The sequence below is a fragment of the Branchiostoma lanceolatum genome, chromosome 2 (genome assembly GCF_035083965.1).
Source record: "Branchiostoma lanceolatum isolate klBraLanc5 chromosome 2, klBraLanc5.hap2, whole genome shotgun sequence".
Lineage (NCBI taxonomy): Eukaryota > Metazoa > Chordata > Leptocardii > Amphioxiformes > Branchiostomatidae > Branchiostoma > Branchiostoma lanceolatum.
The window spans coordinates 22,808,384-22,830,721 of record NC_089723.1 but is presented as its reverse complement, the minus strand read 5'-3'; the positions used below and the strand labels follow the sequence as shown (position 1 = coordinate 22,830,721).

The following is a 22,338-nucleotide window of genomic DNA, read 5'->3' as shown; positions in this document are numbered from 1 at the left end:
GCCGTGGTGTAAGGCTCCGAACCAGCTGCCGTGTTCATTGTGACGTCGTGATTGGGCATTAGTTACTGATTAATGTAATCACCTGGTGAGAAGATCAGATAAGAATAAAGAGCTGGATCCATGGAAGTATGGTTTCTGATGGTTTAATGTTAGATATCGATAACATCAGAAGGATGTGTATTTGTTTTAAAAGTTTATATTCCTTGAATGATGCTATTCCTATTTCAGATAATAAGAAAATGTTACATTTTGGTGTCTTATGCCCTTTACGATTTGTTGGTTTGGCTTAAGGTGGGGTACAGGCATGCGGCAGCACATTTTCAACAATAATATTTAGACAAAATAACAATCTGATTTGTTAGATGTATAGGTCTATTTTCATTATCTGGCATCATTTTCCTACATAGGTTATCAGTTTACCGCAAACTTCAAGGGCAAAGTTGCAGTTTCCAACGTCCTGGCTGGGTGCCGATACCTTTTGGAACAGCCTGACCAATCAGGGGTCTCCATTTTGGCTATTCCCTCCCTCCCTCTGAAAGATGGATTGTCTGGCCTGGCTGTAAACACTGCTCTGACTGTCAGATAGTGTGTTTGCAGAGGTTATTGACCTGTATGTCACTGTTAGTGCTTGCGTGATTGGGAAAAAAGCAAATATTGGCGATTTGGGGTCATTTTACGATTACTAAATGCCAATTTTATTAAAACTACCTCTACAGCATGATTTTAAAAGCAAAAGTTTGACAAAACTGTATATGATAGGGCAGAAAAAGAAATGCTGTTCTGAGGTTTCCCACCTGAACTTGCCTCTCACGGGTGGCATAAGCATTTTGATACTTTGATAATGTGTGAGGGCCCACAGAAGGAGATTCTCATAAAATTATTGAAAAGAATTCACCAAAAATTGATTTAAAAAGATATCAAAAAAGGAGCCCGTGTATTTGTAAAAAGGGGCGTGGCCCTGTTATTGTTGATGACGTCATCATGACGTCATAAAAATTTGCATAAATTATTGTCTTGCACAGAGGTACTTGGAGAAAAAAATCAAGAGCCACAAGTAACACTATATAGTATTTTCAAGACACCCCAGAAGTGCTGCCGCCTGCCTGTACCCCACCTTAAGTTGTTCCACCGTCATCACAGTGTCCAGAACAAAAACGATAGCAGGATTATCAACATCATCACATATGAAAGCAATTTTACGTTTGTATGACGATGGTAAAAGTAAAGAGATAAACAACATTTCTTTTTAGTCAATAAAGTATCCATTATGGTGGTATTTGATGTCAACTTTTGTGTCAGTTCATGTGTGTGAGGAGACAATGCAATAAAACACTATTATTTACTTCGGACAAGTGATATGTAGAGGGCTTTTTTGACCGATACTAAAATCACGATGGTAAAATACGGACTATAGATTTTCGGAATAATTTAGAACCGGAACCATGTTCGAATATGATTAATGTGACGTAATTTGAATCGAACGTACGTTCTATTCGGGGTTCCCCGGCCCGCGCATGGTCATTTGCAGGCTGTAATTCCGCGCCGCGCGTCGTAAGGCCCATTGTTTTCTGGGTGTCTTGCATAATTATTAAAAAAAACAGTAGTTACAAACACAAACCATTTTCTGGACAGTATATCTTTGCTGACATTTTGTTGTGAACATTTATTACCTGTAACCAAGCTGCTGGCTTCATTGTTTACGACATTGAATGTTGCAGGGCTTGTTTATGTCGTCAGCACTTACATGCTCTCCCTTATCGTGCGGCTTCATATTTTTCCAAAGATGGTATTCAAAACGCAAGCAAAGAGCGTTCAAACTTACTCATTATAGAGAACTTATATCTCCAGTCTTGTGTCTTAGGGATTTTTTTTGATACGGCGGAAATTTGAATTGAGTGTAAAAAAAGTGATTTTTCGGCCGTTGACTGAGATTTGCATGAATAATTAAAAAATCCCAAAGACAGAAAGTTTACTGTTGTTGTCCAGTATATGCAAAGAATAGGGCTTTCGGGTAACGTGTAGGACCAACTTGAATTAGTTTTTTTGTTTTTTTTTGTTCACCGAAACTTCTAAATCATGCAACAGGCGTAAAACGGTATGATTTAAGGTATGTGCATTTGCTAATTTCATTTCCTTTAGGTTATAAACGTACGAGACGTTGTTTGTCTAACTATCATGATCTTCTGGAAGATGTCACAGTTAGCGTCAGGTTACCCCGGAGACCGCGCGGGAGTCCGCTGGGTGACCTGATACCCTCCCTTGCGCAACGATCCCGATTGCACCAGTGCCCGTAGGTCGTGTAGCCCCGACCGGGCCCCGAAGCCAGAAATCTGTCCCAGTGGACTGCGGGGTACCGGCGGGTTACATCTGTACCTTCTGGTGCTCGCACGATAATCCCACGGCGGCTATTTGCTACCGGGTCCCGTATTGTATTTAAGCCAGAGCTAAACTCACTGCGGGGCCCGGCCGGGCCAAAAGTAGCCCGATAGCCGTAGGGGGTTTCCCACGAGGCGACGTAGGGGTCACGCCCGAACGTGCCAAAATACAGCCCTTGAACTACATTTGTACCCGGTGGAACCCCTCAAAACAAGTGTGTTGATTGGGCTATTTGCCTCCGTTACACCTGCGCCTTCTTAGTCGCCTGTGCTTTAAATGAAAGGCTGGGTTTACATACGCGTCGACTCAGCTAGAGGTAGAGCTTTATTGGAGATGACACTCTAGACATGAAAAATCAGGCATGCAAATCTACTTATCAAAAGCAATACTATTGTCCTTGCAATACTACTATTGCAATACCTTTCGCCGCCAGGAAAGTAAAGTAAAGTACTGTTTTTGGCCCCTGTTTCTGTGTCACGTTTTTTTTGTCTGTCTGTGTGTGTGTGTGTGTTTAACGATTAAAAGTATATCTAATGCAGGGACTGCCATCACTCACTCAAATTTTCTTTTCACATGTGGGACTGGTAGAGTCTCAAAGCAGAAAAGGGTAAGCCTGTGTTTACATAAGCTCTCGGCCGAAGGTTACTGACCCCCACCCCATGTTGACAGTTACAGGACCGGCCGGCCGCTAGGAGCGCGATTTGTCAGGCTAGGTAACCAGTTAAGTCTGTTATTTCGGATTGCATTGTGTGGCTGCGTAGTTACTTTTAAGCAGCGCAACGCTCCCAGGCATTTGCCAATTTCAATTGCTAAAGTTATAACTTGAGGGGTTCCAGTTTCCGTTTCGCTCTCTTAGCAACAACAGACGTAGAATGACGATGAGAGGATATAGCTTATTTAGTGCATTTAAGAGGTCTATCTTCATCTCTATCTACGTGTGCGGTTGTCATGGTGACCTTTGATACAATATCAGATTGACAGCCACCCAGGGACACCGTCATGATCTTTTGAAGTTGTGACATTTCCTTGTGATGTTCTTTTAGTCGACAATCAAGTTTGCTCACTGCAACATCAGAGATCAGGCACTAAACTACTTAGTAATGGTCATCATGTAACATGACTGGAGTCACTACAGGTAGCATAAGGGTTACACTAGGACAGCTTCTCTTCTGCCTAAGTCAGAAACATCACATCACATCACTGGGAGTGAGGACTTACTGACCTAAGAGGAGAAGTAGGGGCTACGAATGTAGCTCGGTACATCCCTTATCCCGTGCAATGGTTCAGACCGAAATAGTTTAATTTTTTCATCCACTCAAGACCGGTTAGGACCCTCAAGGTTGTTTTTTTTTCTTTCAAACGGGTTTGGAAGAAGCACTGTTGGATGAGCAGATCTAAGTCACAAACCTTTTTTTTTCGTTTAGCTTAAGTTGTTCCACCGTCATCAGTGTCCAGAACATAAATGATAGCAGGATTATCAACATCATCACATATGAAAGACCCTGGTAATACTGCCGATATACTGGTAATGCTGGTCGGAGGTGACGAAATCAGTGATGGATAAACTGATGACAAGATCTAAGTTACAAAGTGGAGTGATTTGTTGGTTTGGCTTAAGCCGTTCCGCCAGTATCAAGGCACATCGTCACAAAACAAATTGAAGAATTAGTACCATTGACACGGAAAAGCCAGAAAAGACCATGCAAAAGATTTCGGAGAAGTGACATGTAGACCGGATGGACACACGCGCTTTCCAACTGACACGAGTCTGTTCAGAGCATTTTGTTTACATTCTGGTCCGCGAATTGACTCGGAACGCCTAGCTGCGTCGGCAGTGTGACGACCGCAGTATTGCCTTGCTTGGAATCATGACCAACTTGCACAACAGCGCACGCAAAACGTTTTAACGGAGACGAAACATTATGGCATAAGGAATAACAAAAACATTTCAAAATTTGCGCCAAGTGCCTTCACTGATATTCATATGAGCAGAAAGCACAGAAGCGTAGCACCAAATTACTTAATTGACCCTTAAAAGGCTGCTCTCTCTTACTGTTGTCATGTAGACGTGAGATAGTTAATCTATTTTCATTTCACAAAATAAAAGTTGACAATTATTTAAAAGACTTAACTTGACTAAACTTTCCACAAACTTTCCTGAAATCAAAAGCTACGAGTTCTAACCTTGCCGATCAGTTAAGGTTGAAACCTTTTTCATGTTTTTTTTTGGCTTTTCAATACGTCTTAATGGTACTAATTCTTCCATTTTTTTAGTGATGATGTGCCTTGATACTGGCGGAACGGCTTAAGCCAAACCAACAAATCACTCCACTTTGTAACTTAGATCTTGCCATCAGTTCATCCATCACTGCATACGTCACCTCCGACCAGTATTACTGGTATATCGGCAGTATTATCAGGGTCTTTCATATGTGATGATGTTGATAATCCTGCAGTTTCCAACGCTTTTTAGATCATTACAAGATAGACGTTGACAATTTCTTAATCTGGAGGCACATACCCTAGTCAAAGTAAAATAAATGCCATACAACAAACTTCAATCTTTCATTTTTTCCAAATAACTGTTCATACATTGTAAGGCCTCCCAACAGAAACCACACACCTCTGGATAATCCCAGACTCATCAATCAAACGCTTGAAACATCTCTGAACATTACCTAATGTTGCTTTTCACTCATTTTGACGTTCACAGAATATGCTACTGTAAATGCTTTTTAACATAGCCAAACGCCTTATCTTTTCATATTGTTATCATCCTTACGTTTTTCATCGCTTTTGTAATAAATCTGTTTTTCTACCTCCATGAAATGCGTCACGGAGGTTACATTTATTGGTATGATTTCTCTTAATGCAATGGTATATTAGTTGTCATTTATATATTTTTTGACAATTAATTGTACCCTGAAGGTACAGGTCATGTAAAATCTTGTTTTGAGCCCGTTGGCAGCTCATCATAGATTTCCTTGGGCACATGTGAATCTATGATGAATCAATAAATGAATCTATAAAACCATTTCAATTTGAAAAAAATACAACCATAACACTACGCAGTTGTAATTTTCAATAGTATATCAATATCTGAATTCATAGTTGCATGATTGTTTCCTTTAGACCACATGGATGTCTGAAAACATGTAAAAATATTAATATTCAAAGCACGAGTAAGTTGACTAGTTGTTTTTCCGATATAAGCTTCTTAAAAAACGAATGATTTTTCAGTAGTAGGCACTTAAATGTTTGATATCTGGTTTATAATCAAAAATAGGGAGACAATACTGTGCGCGCACGTGTTCGCGGCACGTGCACCTAGTACCTTGCGTTGGAAGACTGCTTCCAGCTGTGCTGATGTAATCACTACATAGCAACCGCTTTAACATCAATAACTTAAATCCTGTCGACACAGCGGGGCTTTGATATCTGTATCGTGATGAATGACGTCTGCATGAATGTAATATGAAATCATCTCCCGTAAACCACCTAATCAACCTTTTAAAACGGGTAAGGGGCAGGATTGAGAACATAGACAGATCATTAAGATATCATTAGAATACCTTTCAGATAATTGAAAAAATATCATGAGCTCACTAGTACTTAAAGTAAAAGACTTCGGAGATGATTGTGGCGTGTGGCACAACGGCAGGGCGTTCACTGATGTTGTGCCCTTCGGCAAGGATGGTGGTTTGGAGTAAATCAATAGAATTCAGGATGTGTTTGGGAGTCAACAATCTAAAACTGGTCAGACTTCTCCTGGCCTGCTAAAACTGGTCAGACTTCTCCTGACCTGCTACCGACCTTGATTGGCTAGTAGTCGGGAGCCATGTTCAAATACAGTCTCCCAATAGTCTTGCCTATGTGGAACCCTCAGTCAAAATGGCTTCCCTATACAGTCTTACAAAAAAAAATTTACAATCTCATACCACCATGAAATAGTTTTTTTTATAGTTTTTATGAATTTCTTTTTTTCTTCTTTATTTTGAATAACTTGAGAAGTTCTCCCAATTTTGCTTAACTAATATAGCAATGATCGGTCTTTGTTGTTTTATATGTCACTACAGAACTGCGATTGCCACTCAGACATCCCGATGGACGTCTTTTCCGGTAACGTGTCGTTACAGAACGATACCAGTCTTTCCAACGGAACGGAAAGTGCCTCCGACACAATGGGCATTTCCTGGGAGTACTACATCCCACCAGTTATCTTTTCCCTGATTTTCGTGGTGGGAGTTACAGGTAACACATTGGTTTTGTATGTGGTGGCCTTCTTCAAAAAGATACGAACTGTCACCACTTGCTATCTGGTCAACTTGGCGGTGACAGACCTCGCCTTCCTGCTGTGCTGCGTGCCCTTCACTGCGGTCAACTACTTGACGACATCTTACGTTTTCAATGAGGCCATGTGCAAGTTCGTCAACTACATGATGCAGGTAATTGTTATTTACCACCATTGAAATAGGAGGTGTTGGATATGCTGTGGTCTTGTGTTATCTTAGCTGTAACCACATGGTTGAGATGGGTGTTTCTAACCTGTTTATATTCAAGTACAAAGTGGTGTGGACGTATAACTCAGGACATCATCCCTTAGTAAGACATCTGGATTCGCATAGTTTCCGTTCGCAATTTCTCAGCCTGCCTGCTTGTTTCCATTTCTAATCAATAGATACATGCATTTATGGCTCTTACCGAGGCTAAAGAAAAAATCGAAATGACTAGAGCATGCCAAAAACTTTCATCTGTTGCCAGTCGATAAAAGTTGCCATTTGTATGAAATGTGATCTGAATTTTGACTTTCTGTATATTTACAATGAAGAATTCAACAGTTGCACTGTCTCTTTCTAACAAAGGCGACCTGCAGCGACCACTTTACAAATGCTTGATTTTTTTGTTGCAACGTTTTTCGACATTCTATTCTGCACATTTTCTTTTTGAAACTAGGTGACCGTCCAGGCTACCTGTTTGAGCTTGGCCTTGCTCAGCCTTGACCGCTACTGTGCCATACTGCACCCCATCTGGTCCCTATCCTTCCGACGGAAACGAGTGGCCATCATCGGCAGTATCATCGTCTGGATCGGTAAGCTGTATTTGTAGTAATGTTTCGTTGACCTCATTTCTATCACGATATACATGTGCGCATACGAACACGCGCGCATACATACCAACACGCACGCACACACACACACACACACACGCACGCACGCACGCACACGCACACACACACACACACACACACACACACACACACACACAAAAACACACACACACAGAGCCACAAAGACATACACACAGAGCAGTTGAAATATTTTAAATTGCATCCCTTGCAACATGCACTAAATCTTCTGGCAATGCATTTGACAGAGTTGTGCGTCTCAATTTCTGGTATGTGTCTCCAGGTCACGACACTACGGCGTTCTACGAACTGTCTTGGGAGACCTGTTCAGTTTTGCTCAGATCCCACAAGACAGCCATATAGGAAAAGGTCAATTTAGAGAGACCCGAATCAGAATTCCCCTAGATTAAGTTAATTTGGACACACAGCAGCTTAAAAACTATTATTGAGTTAAATTATATATAATGCACTTGTATGGTTTTCATTGAAAGACACCATCTTCTCTATTTTGAACTGATTCCTGTTCCACATTGATGATTAGATTAAAGACCTTCATTGTAGATGTATGCTCTTACAAGCTACGCACAGGTCATGGTGATAAAGCAGAAGTTATACATTTATAGTACCAGTGATATAGGATTCTATGATATTTTACCATGCACATCTACAATTACAATGACTAGCGTATACTAACTTCAACTTCAACTTCTCGCTTCTTTAAACAGCTGTAAATCTAAGGCCAGATGAAAGTTATGGTTCATGGTGTATCTAATTACATAAGGAATATGAATTTTTCTGTGTTATTAATCGAGCTCTCTTTTCGTCCATAGCCTCGTTCATCATGGCTTCGCCAACAGCTCTGTTCTATCGCGTAAAAACCTACTCATTGAATGGTGAAAGTGTGGAGATCTGCCGCCCAAACTATCCTTCAGAGGCCTGGGCTCTAGGCTTCAGGATCTACTCGATGCTGTTTATCTACTTCATCCCATTGCTGATCTTCTTATTCACGGGCTCAGCCATTGTCTACCGCCTTTACAACCGTTTTCAGTCGAGCACGCGCCAGTCTGGCGCCCGGACGAAAAAGGTTTTTGTCTATCACAGGCTATAGCGTGTATTCATTGTTGCGATCAGCAATAAGTTATCATTTATCACCTCCATAGAGTGTCATGTGGGTTATATTTTCACTACTGGGGACTAAAGCAAGGGGGGTGGGGAAAGATTACCCCCCTAGATGATACATTGGGGGGATGTGATATCATTCCTAAAATATTAACTGAATTGATTGCCCCCTTGGGAACTGAGAGCCAGATGTAAACCCACTGCACTGGGGCCACCCTATGCTTTAGAACTGTATACTAGAGGGGAAGTGACTGTTCAGATGACATGATTTTAACAACATTTATAGGGGCCTGTCACTTAGCAACCACAATTCAGTGCTTTTCATAATCTGTTCTACAACTCTGATGTCAAATGGCAACTTTTCAATAGAAAGTTTCTTTTTTTTGGCAACTTTCTTTCTCACAATGTAATTCCAATGGAACCACTAGTTTGTACATACACAGCCGCCATTAAAACAGCTGAAAATGCTCTTACATACAGCAAATCCTGTTTTATGGTTAGAACACATTGCCAAGTACTACATTTAGTCCAAATTCTTCAATAGTTCCTCTGTTCAGAGACATGCAGGCTCCAAAAGTACACTTTCTGTGAGCTGGGGGGGGGGGGGGGGGAGGCCCAGCACAGTTCAAATTTTGATTGGCAGTTCTTAATTGCCACGAAATATAATAGTACAAGACTTGATCTTTACTTATAACATCATTTTCAATGAATTCATACTACTTTTGCAGCAATTCAAGCTGTCCTGGGTATTCCAGACAGCTTTATATACACTGTACCCCTGCTCAATGCTGTACAAATATTACAAAATATCATACTTTTCACAAATATTAGGATTAACCATGCACCAAATTGGGTCATAAATTGATACAGCTATATGGAGCTACAAAGGGTCAAATGCTAAATGGGGGTGGGGGGCTGTACAGGGATGACAACAAAGTTACTTGCCCCCATTGGAGCCCATGATAAGACCCACTAAAGTATGGCCCTATAAAAGTACTTACCTTAACTTCAATCTTAAAAACAATTCTCCACCAGGAAGTCACAAGGGTATACTTGATAAACATGCAATGAAAACAGAGGGTTGTTCAGCTCAAACTCGCAGAAACGCCACCCAGAAGTAAACAGACCCTTTCTCTGACCTAGTTCTCGGCCATACCCATCCGCATGACCCAACAACTCACATATGTTCTTACGCCACCTAAACTGCTGAAATAAACAATTTTCAACTAAAATGGGAAAGCTTAGACCCTACCTGTTCCTTCCAACCAAAAAAGTCTCCAGATTGGGCAAAAAAATTCAAGGAAAAGAAAGGTTTCAAAGATTTTAAGTAGGGACTACAAACGAGTTCAAAGATTGCGCAACTCAACTTAGGGGTAAGCCCACTATCTCGTCTCTGTCTGTCTGTCTGTCTGTATGTTAATTAAACAAGATACATCAAGAACGGCTCGATGGATTGGTTTTATTTTTAAGAAAACAGTTATATTGCACGGCAAGTTTAACATTCAAATCATCTAAAGAATCAACAATTATCATCATGTATCATTACAATACAGACTGAGTCAAAACTATAGTTTCAAAATGAATATTTTCATCTGTAATTTCAAAATGACATTGTCAAAATTTCTGCGATAGAACAAGAAAACTACATGCCTGGTGTTTGGGGTGGTGGTGGTCTTCGCAGCCTGCTGGTTTCCCAACCACGCCATCAACCTCTGGTTCATGCTGAATTCGACGAAGGACGTATCAGCAACAATGTACTGGATCAAGGTACGTTTTTACAGTTTGCATGAATTTAATTCATTTCACCACGAAACAATATTTTGGGTGACACTTACTGGGTTTAGGTGACAGGTGTTTATTTACATTTGACTTAAGTACCTATCAGGGGAGCAAGCACAAGGAAGCTTGTTCCGTAAAGATGTGGTTCGAGGAAAGAAGCTTACGCTTTGGTGGGATTTTATCCTAAGATGCACAGTATGGAAAAAGAAAGGAGGTGGCAATACGTGTCCTTGTTGAGAAAGTTTGGGGTGGAGTTACAAGCGAGTAAAGTTTTACAGAGCATTTGCTGTGGAAACAGCAATAGACTAACGCCAGGATTTCTACAACTATTGCTTTGAGAGAGGGGTTGTAGGGTGGCGTACAGGTCACCCCCAACCATAATTCGTAAGCAGTTTCGTACTCGGTGGAGGTGGTGACAGCATTATTAAATTTTTTTTGGCTTTATCTGGCCCTTTTAAAGAAACATGATTGTGGTAGACAGAGTTCGATACCTTCCGGTCCGATACAAAGAACCTAATTTGCCAATTACCAAATTCCCAATTTTCCACTGTCCACAATTTTAAAGATAATTTCTTGTCACTCATGTAGAACTCTTTCGACCGGACTGTCTGTAATCTTTAAAAACTCCATTATACGACTGCCACCAAAAGAAAGGCATATATATCTAGAATTCGGATCCCCCTCCCCCCTTAGCAAATTTGTTGGTCAATTTCCCCAAATTTGACATCTTTGTCAAGTTTACAATACCCCTGTCGTCCTATAGGTAGCTGCGCTGATCCTCACCTACGTCAACTCCGCCTGCAATCCCTTTATCTACGCCATGGTGGGGGACGACTTCCGTTCCTGTGTCATGAGCATCTTCTTCGACACCAAGGAGAAGCAAAATGCTATCAAGCGAACCCATCCAAAGACGCCCAAGCACACGACGTCATCTCTGAGCGCAGAGCCCCCTCTTGTAGTTCCTACAGAGGAGACGAAGAGCACGGTTGTTATTCATCTCCATTTGATGCCAGTTCCCCCATACATAGAAGCGGAGACTTCGGTGTAAAAGTACTGCATATTTGTAAACTAAAGATGGATCCTCTCTGCATGACAATGAAGACCTTAGACCTAAAAATAATCCAGGTTATTTTATAGACTGATTTATTGGAAAGGTCTTATACCAGAAGGCGTTCGGATTTTACGTATGATTAATGAAAACACAGGAAAATGAATATTTCACTCGGGCGTGAGCTCTTTGAACTGTTAAGGTGTTGCTGGAGCTATTTCATTTTAGCCTGTGTACGTGTTTCACAGAACAAAAAGTGCAGGGTAATTCATTCACGATATTAATTATATCAGTGCCTGACGCAGTTATCGTATGGCAAGGGATCCGGAGTCCTGCATTACCCATCCACTTCCTTGCTCCCATTGCATGCCGATTCTATATACCAAACATGCACTGTCATGGAAATGGAATTGGGTATGTAGATCAGAATTCGGATTACATCAAAATTGAAGAAGAACTTTATTGCTCGACAATTGTAACCAGCACAATGATGACAACGTACGCACATGAGAGTTAAACTATTACTAATAGTTAACAAATATAAAGAACTAATGTAATGTATGACTAACAACAATACGCACATGCAATATGAGACTTTAACTATTGCTACTAGTTAACAAATGTAAAGAGCTAATCTAACCAACAGTAGAAATAACCTATAGAATAACGTACATGCTAACGCTCTTGAACAGTATGTGGGCAACAGTATGCTGCGTCAAGAATGTATAATATTGTCTCGTTTTTGCACAGAGTTGTATATAAATTTGCCTACATACTAGGTAGATATATGAACAGGGCATATTGAAAATATCTGTCTGAAGTTGGTAGGTGGTAATATTGTGCCTGACCTACATCAGCATACGTTAGACAGTCCATAATGAAGTGAAATTTGTTCTTGATATCATAATGGTATGTGGGACACACTTTTAAATATGTAAAGAGTGGGCACTAATCCTCAGTCTCCTTATTCTATTTCTAGAAAAAATTTTTTTTTGGAATGGATGAGAGATAGTTTTCAAAGCAGAATTTTTAAAGAATTTTGGACTAAGTGCTGAGTTTGTTCAGACTTTTTATTTCTTGTCTCCAGCCCGAGAAAAACGTGTATTTCAAACAATTCTTGAATATGATTCCAAAATGGTTGGAATTAACAGCAGGATTAAGCAGGATTGATTGATTGATTGATTGATTGATTAATTAAGCCGAATATTTTGGAAGCCATGTCTACATAATTACATGTCTTGCACATGGACAGCCCATTCTTGTTAAACTTCAACAGAAGTATTATATGCTCTCTTTCTGGGCCTGTCATTCACCAGACTATGTAATCTAAGCCAGTATCTTATCAACTGTGTTTGTGAATTGATATATAGTGGGGATACTCCTAGCTCACCCCTGACGGCGGCGTTAATTGAGCTTTTTGGATACGCCAAGTGAAATCTGACAATGATTCAAACTATAAGTCAGGATTTTCGTAGGATATTGCTGTTTACAAGTATGTATCAATTAGGCCTGGCATGGCTAGCTCTATAGGAATCAGTCCTGTTGTACCATGTTTGAGGATAGCTGCACCAAAAGCACGTAAAGATGCAGAACATATGAGTCTGTTGTGCAGCTTGTACCGTCACTAAGTACAAAACTGGTGCGAAACAAACAAGCGGAAATGTAACTATTTGTTTATGTCAATTATATCAAGAGTGTATCTCGTGGATAAACCAAACAGAAACAAACTGAAAAAAGTAGAGCGTCAGTGGATTGATAACATGATTTCATGTACAGGAAATTAGATTGTTGAACATGCGTTGTATGAATTAGATATGAAATGTAGTAAAAGTTGTTTACCTTTAAACTGCAGGAATAAGAGTATGGTGTATTGATGTTTACTATTATTCTGTAAACGATTATACTCTCTAGGTATGTGTTCTTTGTACCGGGATGATGATGATGATGATGATGATGATGATGATGATGATGATGATGATGATGATGATGATGATGATGATGATGATGATGATGATGATGATGATGATGATGATGATGATGATGATAATTTTTTAATTGATATAATCACTGAAGGGAAAATAAGATACTCGTAATGAAAACTATGACATTGGTGCCATAGATTGTCAAAGATGATGTCTTGCCTAGAAAGCCATGTTACTTTGTGTACCCACCGAATTGCGCATGTAGTTAGGGTAGTTTTATATCTGTGATGGCTGTGAGCACATGTCTTCTGTACGCTCAGTGACAAAGTAAGAACTTATAACTAGTGAAGGAGTGTGTTGATAACCAGAGGGTCACGGAAGTTGTTAAATGTGTTTGAAGGCTGACATTCGGCACGGCACGGGAAGATTTTGAACCCAATATTTGAGTCGATCCATCCTCTTGTTATTGGCTTCTTATAGGTTAAATCGCCAGGAGAACTTGAAGAATGACTTTTGTCAAACTTGATAACTAGTCAACCAATCAGTTGTTGGATTTTAGACAAAAAATTAGTGCACGGGAGAACGCCTAAATTTGAGAGATAAAAGTTGGGAAAGTCTAATTGAGAGTCGCAGATTGAGGCACGCTATCCTGATGGGAAGTTGGCTAAGTTGTAGGCCATTCTCTGGGACTTATCCACGCGGAGAGTTCCCCTAAAAGATTCCAGCGTAATGGTTGGGATGTCCCCTTCCTTTGTGCTGCCGTCGCCTGATAGCATTGCCTTCAGTTGGGTAACATCTGTGATCAGATGAACTGATGTAATAAAGCTAATCCGTAATGATGATCGGGACTATTCGCCTTTTATTGAACTGTCACAGTAGGCTAGTGGACCTCGGGACTTTGTTCTCCGGCCTGTATGTATTGTTTGATGACGTGGAAGAAAGTATAGCCAGGTATTTCTCAACCATAAAAGCGGCTGTCGTCTGAGAAGACACATATATATTGTGTCAACCATAAAAGTGGCTGTCGCCTGAGAAAACACATATTGTGTAAGCTAGTTTCTACATTTTTGGCGACGCCTCAGGGGCGAGCCAAATTTTTACTATATTGTGTGCAGATTGCAAGAATTCTAGGAATTGTACAGGAATGTGAAAGTCCATGGGACGATAACTCAAGAATGCCTAGATGTATTGTCTTTATATTTTGTAGGTGGGTAGGTCTGTGGGAGACTTTGTAATGATTGGATTTTGGGCCCCCTAGCGACTTTCTATGGTACTGCAGGATAACCTTCACTTTTCAAATCTCGTCTTCTGAACATGCTATAGTCATGATTTTTAAGTGGTGGATAGCTCTTTGTTAGGAAAATATGTCCTGTAGATTTGGACCCCCTAGTTTTTTTTGAAACTGCAGGAGCTGATTTCGACTCAAAGTTTGAAAGAGAATAACGCAATAAGGGAGTGACGGATCATCATAATTTTTGGTGTGTAGATAGCTTAAGTGATGATTTACATAATCATATGCCAATTATGCAAATCAATATCTGATTTGCATAATTAATGAGGACAGTTAATAAATCAGCTGAATTCTATTATAGGACTCTCAAACACATGACATAGGTAACTGAGAAAGAGATAAATATCGATAGATATCAATTATGTAAATTGATACTTAATTTGCATAATTAATGACAAAATACTATAAATCCATAGTGGTAAATGATGGGGATTTCATTTTTGCGCCATTTGGAAGTTAAGTAAATGTGGCCACTATTAGACACAAATCTTGCATAGAGGGCCTCATTTCCATAATTTATGAGAAAATGGTATTTTCATACATTGGACAACTTGTGTTATTTTGGTAGAGAAGGTGATCGACTGATATGATTTATGCGAGGTCCTTATTTGCATGTGGGCTAAAAACGAAAACTTTAACAGAGACCACCGTCGCCATGGCAACATCTTTTTATGTTGCCAATCTTGTTGTACCTGTCGCCAAATTCAGTAACATTCTGTTATAGTTCAAGGAAGTCGGCCGTGACTTAATGCATGCAATGTTCAATGTGAAATTTAACCCCGTGCTGTAAAGGTTAATCCATCCAAGGAGGTTTTGATCCATCGCAGCTCACAAAGCATCATTCTCTGTTTCACCCTCTACTTAATTCGTTTGGTGATTGAAGTCCTGAAACTGTAAACCCTGACCCTTTATCATTCTTCAGAAACTTAAAAGCTGCCATCTTGTAGCACCGGGGGCACCGAAGGGAGTTTCCAATGCAACACATGGTTAAGCCATCAAAACAATCACTTTAAAACACAAGTATCTACATTTCAAACCTCAAGTCTTTACCACCCATGCAAAGCTGTATTTGTCAGGTTTTTTGAGGTAAAAAAAAACAAAACAGGAGGTCAACCCCTTCATTGTAACGAGCCAAAGCCAGAAGTTTCAGATGGGACCAGGATTTCACCCCCATCCTAATATATCAGTTCATCCAGAAGAGAAGGGTTCAGGGGTCAATCCAAGATCAAAACATGCCAAAGGTCACCTATTTTGGCCAGATTTTTTTAAGATACACATTCTTCTGTCCTCCATAGCAGAATTCTGAGCAAAATTTGCCCAAGAAAAAATTATTTCCAAAATAAGTAAACAGAATAGTGCGTTAACGTTTGAGAGTGATAAAAAATCAGGAAAAGTCGTATATAAGCTCAGAGCGCACAACGAGCTTAGATTCCTAAATTTGCAAGACACGCTTCCGCAAAAAAACAAAACTGTAATCAATGACATTATGCAGTTCGTGTAGAGTCAGCCTGAGGGCTCTTCTCAAAGGATGGAAAACCGATCCTCCAGTGTCCCCTCATACCGCCATCTTTGCACTATCATATTGACTAACATGTACGTATAACCCTGCAGTGGGCTCTGCTACGTAGAAACCAGTAAACAATTGTAACCTGTAATAATTGTCACAAAAAGTATATTGTCAAATCGTACACACGACAACTGCTCGAATATGACCGTAGTGACCTTGCAGGTATACAAACCATCATCAATGTACAAATCCTTGATAAGATTATCAAAAATTTCAGTTGTATAGGAGCCATTAGGAGGAAATATTTCTTATCAAGATCCTGCAAACCGGTAAAAAGGGGTACCAAAGCATTCGATTCGTTTAGATAAAGACTGCGTGTCACATAAGATTCGTGCGAATTGGCATAGTGAATCGTACGTTTTTCATAAAATTCGTTTTCGCATAGTCTGTTAGTGCTTGTTTCATAGAATCCGTACAAATTTGATAAAATGCGTGCAAATGCCTTGGCACCCCTGGTCAAACTATTGAGTTGACCCTTTCACAAGTTCTCATGGGATTTGATACACATTGCGTCATTGTTGTCCGCGATGGGGCATATTTTTTTACCTTCGTCAATAAAAGAAGGTTATATTTCTATAGGAGTTGTTTGTGCTAGGCTAATTGGGTGTACTTTAACCCCCGTGAAATTGGATGTATTGTAATCATTTGGTGTGATTGTTTCGTAGTTATTTGAGCATTGAAGTATGTGGCAGTATGTTAGGTGGAAGTGGCGTAATGGGATACTTGGAGAATTAAAAGTATGGCTTGGCTAGGGTCCGATGGTGTTGTATTTGGCAACTTCGGATTCAGGATGAATCATGGAAACACGCACACACTAATGCCGGGTTGTTAGGTTTACCCACTTATAGAGCTTGTCACTATGATGTTCAGCCCCTTTTTTAGTCTTTTGTAATTTGATATAGAGTAGTACTTAGTTTGGAACCTACACTGGACTTCAAGGTCTCGTACTGCATTTCCTCTGCCTTGCGGTATGTGAGACACGATCTGCTTCCGGCGGAAGCCCCGCAAAGTCACGAGAGCCATCTCGCAGTATCTCGCGAGGTATTCCGTGAAATTCCGAGAGGTGTCCCGCAAATCCCACAATGTATCCCGCGTGTCACCGACAGTATTTCCGAGAAATCAAAAACAAGATACCGCAAAATCCCATTAGACATACCTCGGGAAAATTCAAAGGTCTGTTTTGTATAACCATATGTATTTAGCCTTTAAAAAATTGTGTTAAATCTTGATTAATAAGAAAATGATAATGATCAAGAGAGGTATTTTCCATCAGTGGCCAAACTTAGATAAAAACATTTTGTGTTTCAGGGTTTCTTCTTCAACTAACATCACCAGCAAAGATATAAGCTTAAACTTCAACGCGTGTTGCTATGTGTGGCATCCTGTAATTGTCATTGTTTGCCCTATAAGTACATTTTTTTCAATTGTAGAGGTTTATATCAACATCAACAGTAGCAACAGACTTAGCATTAATACATGTTGCCGTGTGTACACGTGGCAATTAATCGGACATTTTATCCCTTTCCAAAAAAGTACAGGTTCTTTAACCTTTTGTTTATTCTAACATCAACATTAGCTATAGCGACAGGCACTGCATTAGCACGTGTGTCTACGCGTGGTTATCTGACATATCTATTGCTTTTTGCGATCATATATACACGTAGTGTGACGTGGTACGTACGCAAACCAGGGCCTAATGCATTCTACATCCACAGATTTAAAAAACGGTTAGATCTGAGGCATACAGAAACCTTTTTGTTTCCAAGAATTAACGAAGTACCAGGCATTTTGTGCGACGAGATGTCCTTAAAAAAGGCAATTGTTTTAGTGCTGGTAATCAACGCTGTAGTGCAGAGTTTTACGTTTGGACTGGTGTTGACTGGGGTAAGCTATGTTTAATTCCGTACCTTTTAACAACTTACAAAATAACATAAGTGTAATAACAATACGCTTAATCAAGACGAAAATCTTTGTGCGATGTATTTTAGAGGTAACTAAATGAGAAACTCAGTTGAAGTGCATGTTGGTTTTATTCTCAGAAGTGCGAAGCGTTGTATTTTCTTAAGATAGATCATGGTATGTCTAGAAATGTACTCTGTTCGTCACAATATGTTTGCATGCAATGTTTTCTTTTGTTAGCTTGGTTGACTTTGAATCCATAGCAGGCTCCTACATTGTGCCATTTGGAAATTCACTTTATACATATCCTTACTTGACTCAGGCGAAAATGAGTACATGTACCTAGCTTCGGTTAGGGCCGTCCTCTCGGATTGGACAAAACGCTGTAGGCGCCGTGGATAAAGGTAACCATACCGGTGTACCTCAAGCACGTTAAGAACACACCACTACACACACGAAAAGAGTAGAGGGTGGGGATCAATCCTTACAGTCCTGGTCTACACAGCTTGCAACTACTGTAAAAAGAAAAAAAAAACTGGCGCTCCCCTTAATGTCGTTTACCGGTTATACGAAACAAAACAAAACAACGAAATGATCCACGTGTATTTTAACGAAAGCTCTTTTTGTGTCCCGATAAGGTGTGTACAGGAGACGCAGTGTGCCGGGTGGAGTGGGGAAACAACCACTGCTGCGCCTTGTGGAACCAGGGATCTGCCATGACGGTCTGCAAGCCTCTGGGTGCGCCTGGAGAGCAGTGCCATCTGGCGTCGAACCGGACACCCTACCCGACGGAGAACAGGCGGCGGTTCTGGCGATGTCCGTGCCGGAACGGTTTACGCTGCACACGGTCAAGCTCGGACAGTCAAGTCGGCGTCTGCCGTCGTACGTAAGACAACTACGATGTCGCGATTACGGGACACCACATGCAGTTGATGAAAGACCGTCTCACGACACAGTTTGCTATCAGATACAGACACCAGTAGAAATAATTCTAGAAGTATTGACATTTACTCAGTAGCTTAGATAATAAATAGCGCTGCACAAGCAACAGGCCTTGTTACATCCTATCACATCTTGCTAGTTTGAAAATTGAGGGAATATTTATTGAAAGGTTACCAAGTAACGATGGAACCGCTCACAGTGCTAAATATTATGTCAAGATACTGTCAAGTATCTAGTTTGACTGTTTTATGGCGAAAACTATAAGGTTGTGAAGAATATGAAGCTGCTATTTATTACATTTCAAAAGATCTCATGGTGAGGCATCGAACATTTATGTCAAAATATATGATACTAATAAAAGCACATTTTATGAGCGCTGGTATCTCCCTAATCCTTCTAATTACGAATTTGGCAGTATAAGGTACTGACAAAATTTGCTGCTGGTGACCTTTATTAAGCCCCTGGATCTCTGAATTACATGCTTCCCTATTTCAGTATGCTCATTACTGTTCTTGGCTTTCTTTGTTAGGTTATAATTATAGTTTAATAGCTCGTTCCGATCAGCAGTTAATCAGGTAAAGTATTCACCGAAAGTCTGTTCTGATTTTCATTGCCTGTTACACCCCCCTTCCCATAAGTGGCTGCAACCGCCGATCGAGCAATCGACAAACGACTAGAAATTTGACACATCGCTCAACGGATTTCAACGACTAAGAGCGATCTTTTACGTTTTGTGTGTTTTGCTGTCTTTTAGACAAATCCTTGTAGACTACCGTCTTTTTAGACAATTCATCGTGTATCATATTCCAATTCTTAAATGTAGGCTCACACAACTGCAATTTTTGTCGCTCAACGATTACCGTCTGCTATAGATAACGACTTGACTGCATATTTAGACTACGTGGCCCTGTAAATTGATAATGCCAACCCTTACGTGGTCCCAAATGTTGCTTGGAGTCCGAGAAATGAGGATTAAAGGCCAGGTAGGTAAAGAGCCCCAGGAAGCGCGCAGGACCCGGCTTAGGAAAGTTTAACTGTCCGTCAAATGTGATATCTAACCCCAATTATCTGCCTACACATCTCGAGAGATGGTTCTTCATCTTTTGGAATAACCTGGCATCCAGTCTACCGTGGTTTGGCCGAGCTCTCTTTGGGACAGAAGGGAGTTTCTGCCGCCGGGAGCACTTTGGCACCCGGCTCTACCTCAAGCAGATATAGAAGTGTCAAAACTCCATTCTGCAATCTATAACTAAAAAAGTTACATTGAAGACACACAGCGATTCTAGCTCTGTTGGACTGATAAACACTCCCGCCAAGTATTACTCCATAACTAACAGTTGGAAGATAGGGTGTTGACGCACTATTTTATATGGTATTATTCCATATCATCTATGTCATCATAGCTAATATATTGCCATTACTAATTCATTGCTAACTGCAACTTCCAACTGTAAGGAAAGGTATCAGGTTACCGAGGCTCCCGCGCGGATCCCGGGATACTTAAGCTCACTATGGCATCTTCTAAAAGAATATGATAGTTAGAAAAAACAACCTCTCGCACGTGTCTCCTCAAAATGAAATTGAATTAGCCAATGCCTAATACCTCAAATCCTACTGTTTTATGCATGTTGCTTAATTTATTTTTTCTGAATGTTTCTTAGATATGCCAAGTTGGCTGTTTTATAGAGGGTGTTTGGTGAACCCCCAAACGAATACCTCATTTAACCCTATCTAGACCGGGCTTTTTTGAGACTTCTTGGACCGGGGGGGGCTCTTTCGACCCCCCTTCATAACTTCCGAACGGTATGCTCTATCAACACCAAATTTGCAGGGAGTGATGTTCACGTGAAGTTTCATAATTCCTGTAATTTTGGTGACGTTATGACGTAATCTGACGTTATTATGACGTCATCGATGTGATTTTATTGTCTAAATAGGGAATTCCCATAATATCTAAAAGTATTTGACAAAATAGTGCGTATTATTGATTTAAAGGTATGCCAAGACATTTGACGTCAGTGGTGACTAAGTTGACGTCAAATTGACGTCGAAGGATGACGTCATGCGTTGTTAGCGACCCCTTGGGATCCGCCATCTTGGATCGGCCATTTTGAAATTTTTTAAAATACATTTTTTCCATGTATGACCCCAAATAACAATCAAAATAGGCTAAAAACATTAATCTAAATGTTTCTGGCTAAGAAAATTCCAGGTTGTGACGAATTTGAAGGTAAAAAAAAGCCTGTTTATACAAAAAATATTGATCTTGTCCGCCATCTTGGATTTTGAGCGATGACGTCATCAAATGAGCATAATTAATGAATATTAAATCATGACAGTTATATTAAATCACATATGATGTTATAAATTTAGGAAACTAGTGTGGTTGAGCAAGAAAACATTGGAGACAACTATGTTTAAATCGAAATTAGTGAAATTTGCATAAAATGCCTCTCCAGAAACCCGTTGCCATGGCAACACGAAAAATGATGAACTTATACTTTTATCATAATATTGTTGCCAACTAAATTTTAGGAAAAGTCACCAAGTTTGGTTGTCCTACCATACGTCGTTTGGCAGTTATACGATGTCAAAGTTGGCGCGGGCACTTTTAGCCCCCCCCCGGTCTAGATAGGGTTAAATTGGTTCTAAACGCGACCAAAATCTCAATGCTTTGCATAGTCTGGACAGTAACAGTCATAGGATTTTTATAAATCTCGCATTCAAATAATTCCTAATATCAAACACCCAGTAATCAAAATTTTTCTTAAGTCTCGAAGACAGAAGTCTGGAAATATTCAAGCCCTCAAAGAGTGTGTTTGAACCGTCTTTACTTGCATTTTAGATACCATGTTTGGAAAGACGTCATGCCGCATGGATAAGGGGAGGGGGCCCTTAATGCCGGCGTAAACAAGCCCTTCAACATTCAAAGTCATCAACACTATGGCGCCGGTAACGTGGTTACATGTTACATGTAATAAAAAAAAGTCAGCAAAGATATACTCTGCAGAAAACGGCCTGTATTTGTGATTAAGTGGGTTTTCTTCTTATGCAAGGCACCCGTGAAAAAAAGACCTTACAGTGAAAACCTGCATATTACCGAGGGTGACCCCGAAAAGAACGCACGTTCGATTTGACTTGGTTTGTAACTTGGCATATCGTTTAGTAGGTTGATGTACTTTTTTCTACACCGTAGCAGCTTTTATCGGTAATGTGATGTTTTAAAACCACCTCTATTTTGACGGGCTTGTGGTCCCGGTCATTAATTCC

The 22,338-nt window shown here is 40.2% G+C and overlaps 2 protein-coding genes across 2 annotated transcripts; both read left to right on the top strand.

Annotated features, from left to right (window-relative positions):
* Positions 1 to 6,479: 6,479 nt before the first annotated feature.
* On the top strand, positions 6,480 to 13,540 carry LOC136426930 (galanin receptor type 1-like). Its single transcript, XM_066415650.1, has 6 exons — positions 6,480 to 6,821; positions 7,330 to 7,465; positions 8,332 to 8,585; positions 10,253 to 10,387; positions 11,163 to 11,379; positions 13,359 to 13,540. Exons 1-6 carry the CDS (start codon positions 6,480 to 6,482, stop codon positions 13,538 to 13,540), a joined length of 1,266 nt encoding a protein of 421 aa, XP_066271747.1.
* A 4,487-nt stretch (positions 13,541 to 18,027) lies between these two features.
* On the top strand, positions 18,028 to 19,016 carry LOC136426929 (prokineticin Bm8-d-like). Its single transcript, XM_066415649.1, has 2 exons — positions 18,028 to 18,111; positions 18,765 to 19,016. The coding sequence occupies exons 1-2, from the start codon at positions 18,028 to 18,030 to the stop codon at positions 19,014 to 19,016; spliced, it is 336 nt and encodes a 111-aa protein (XP_066271746.1).
* Positions 19,017 to 22,338: the final 3,322 nt, after the last annotated feature.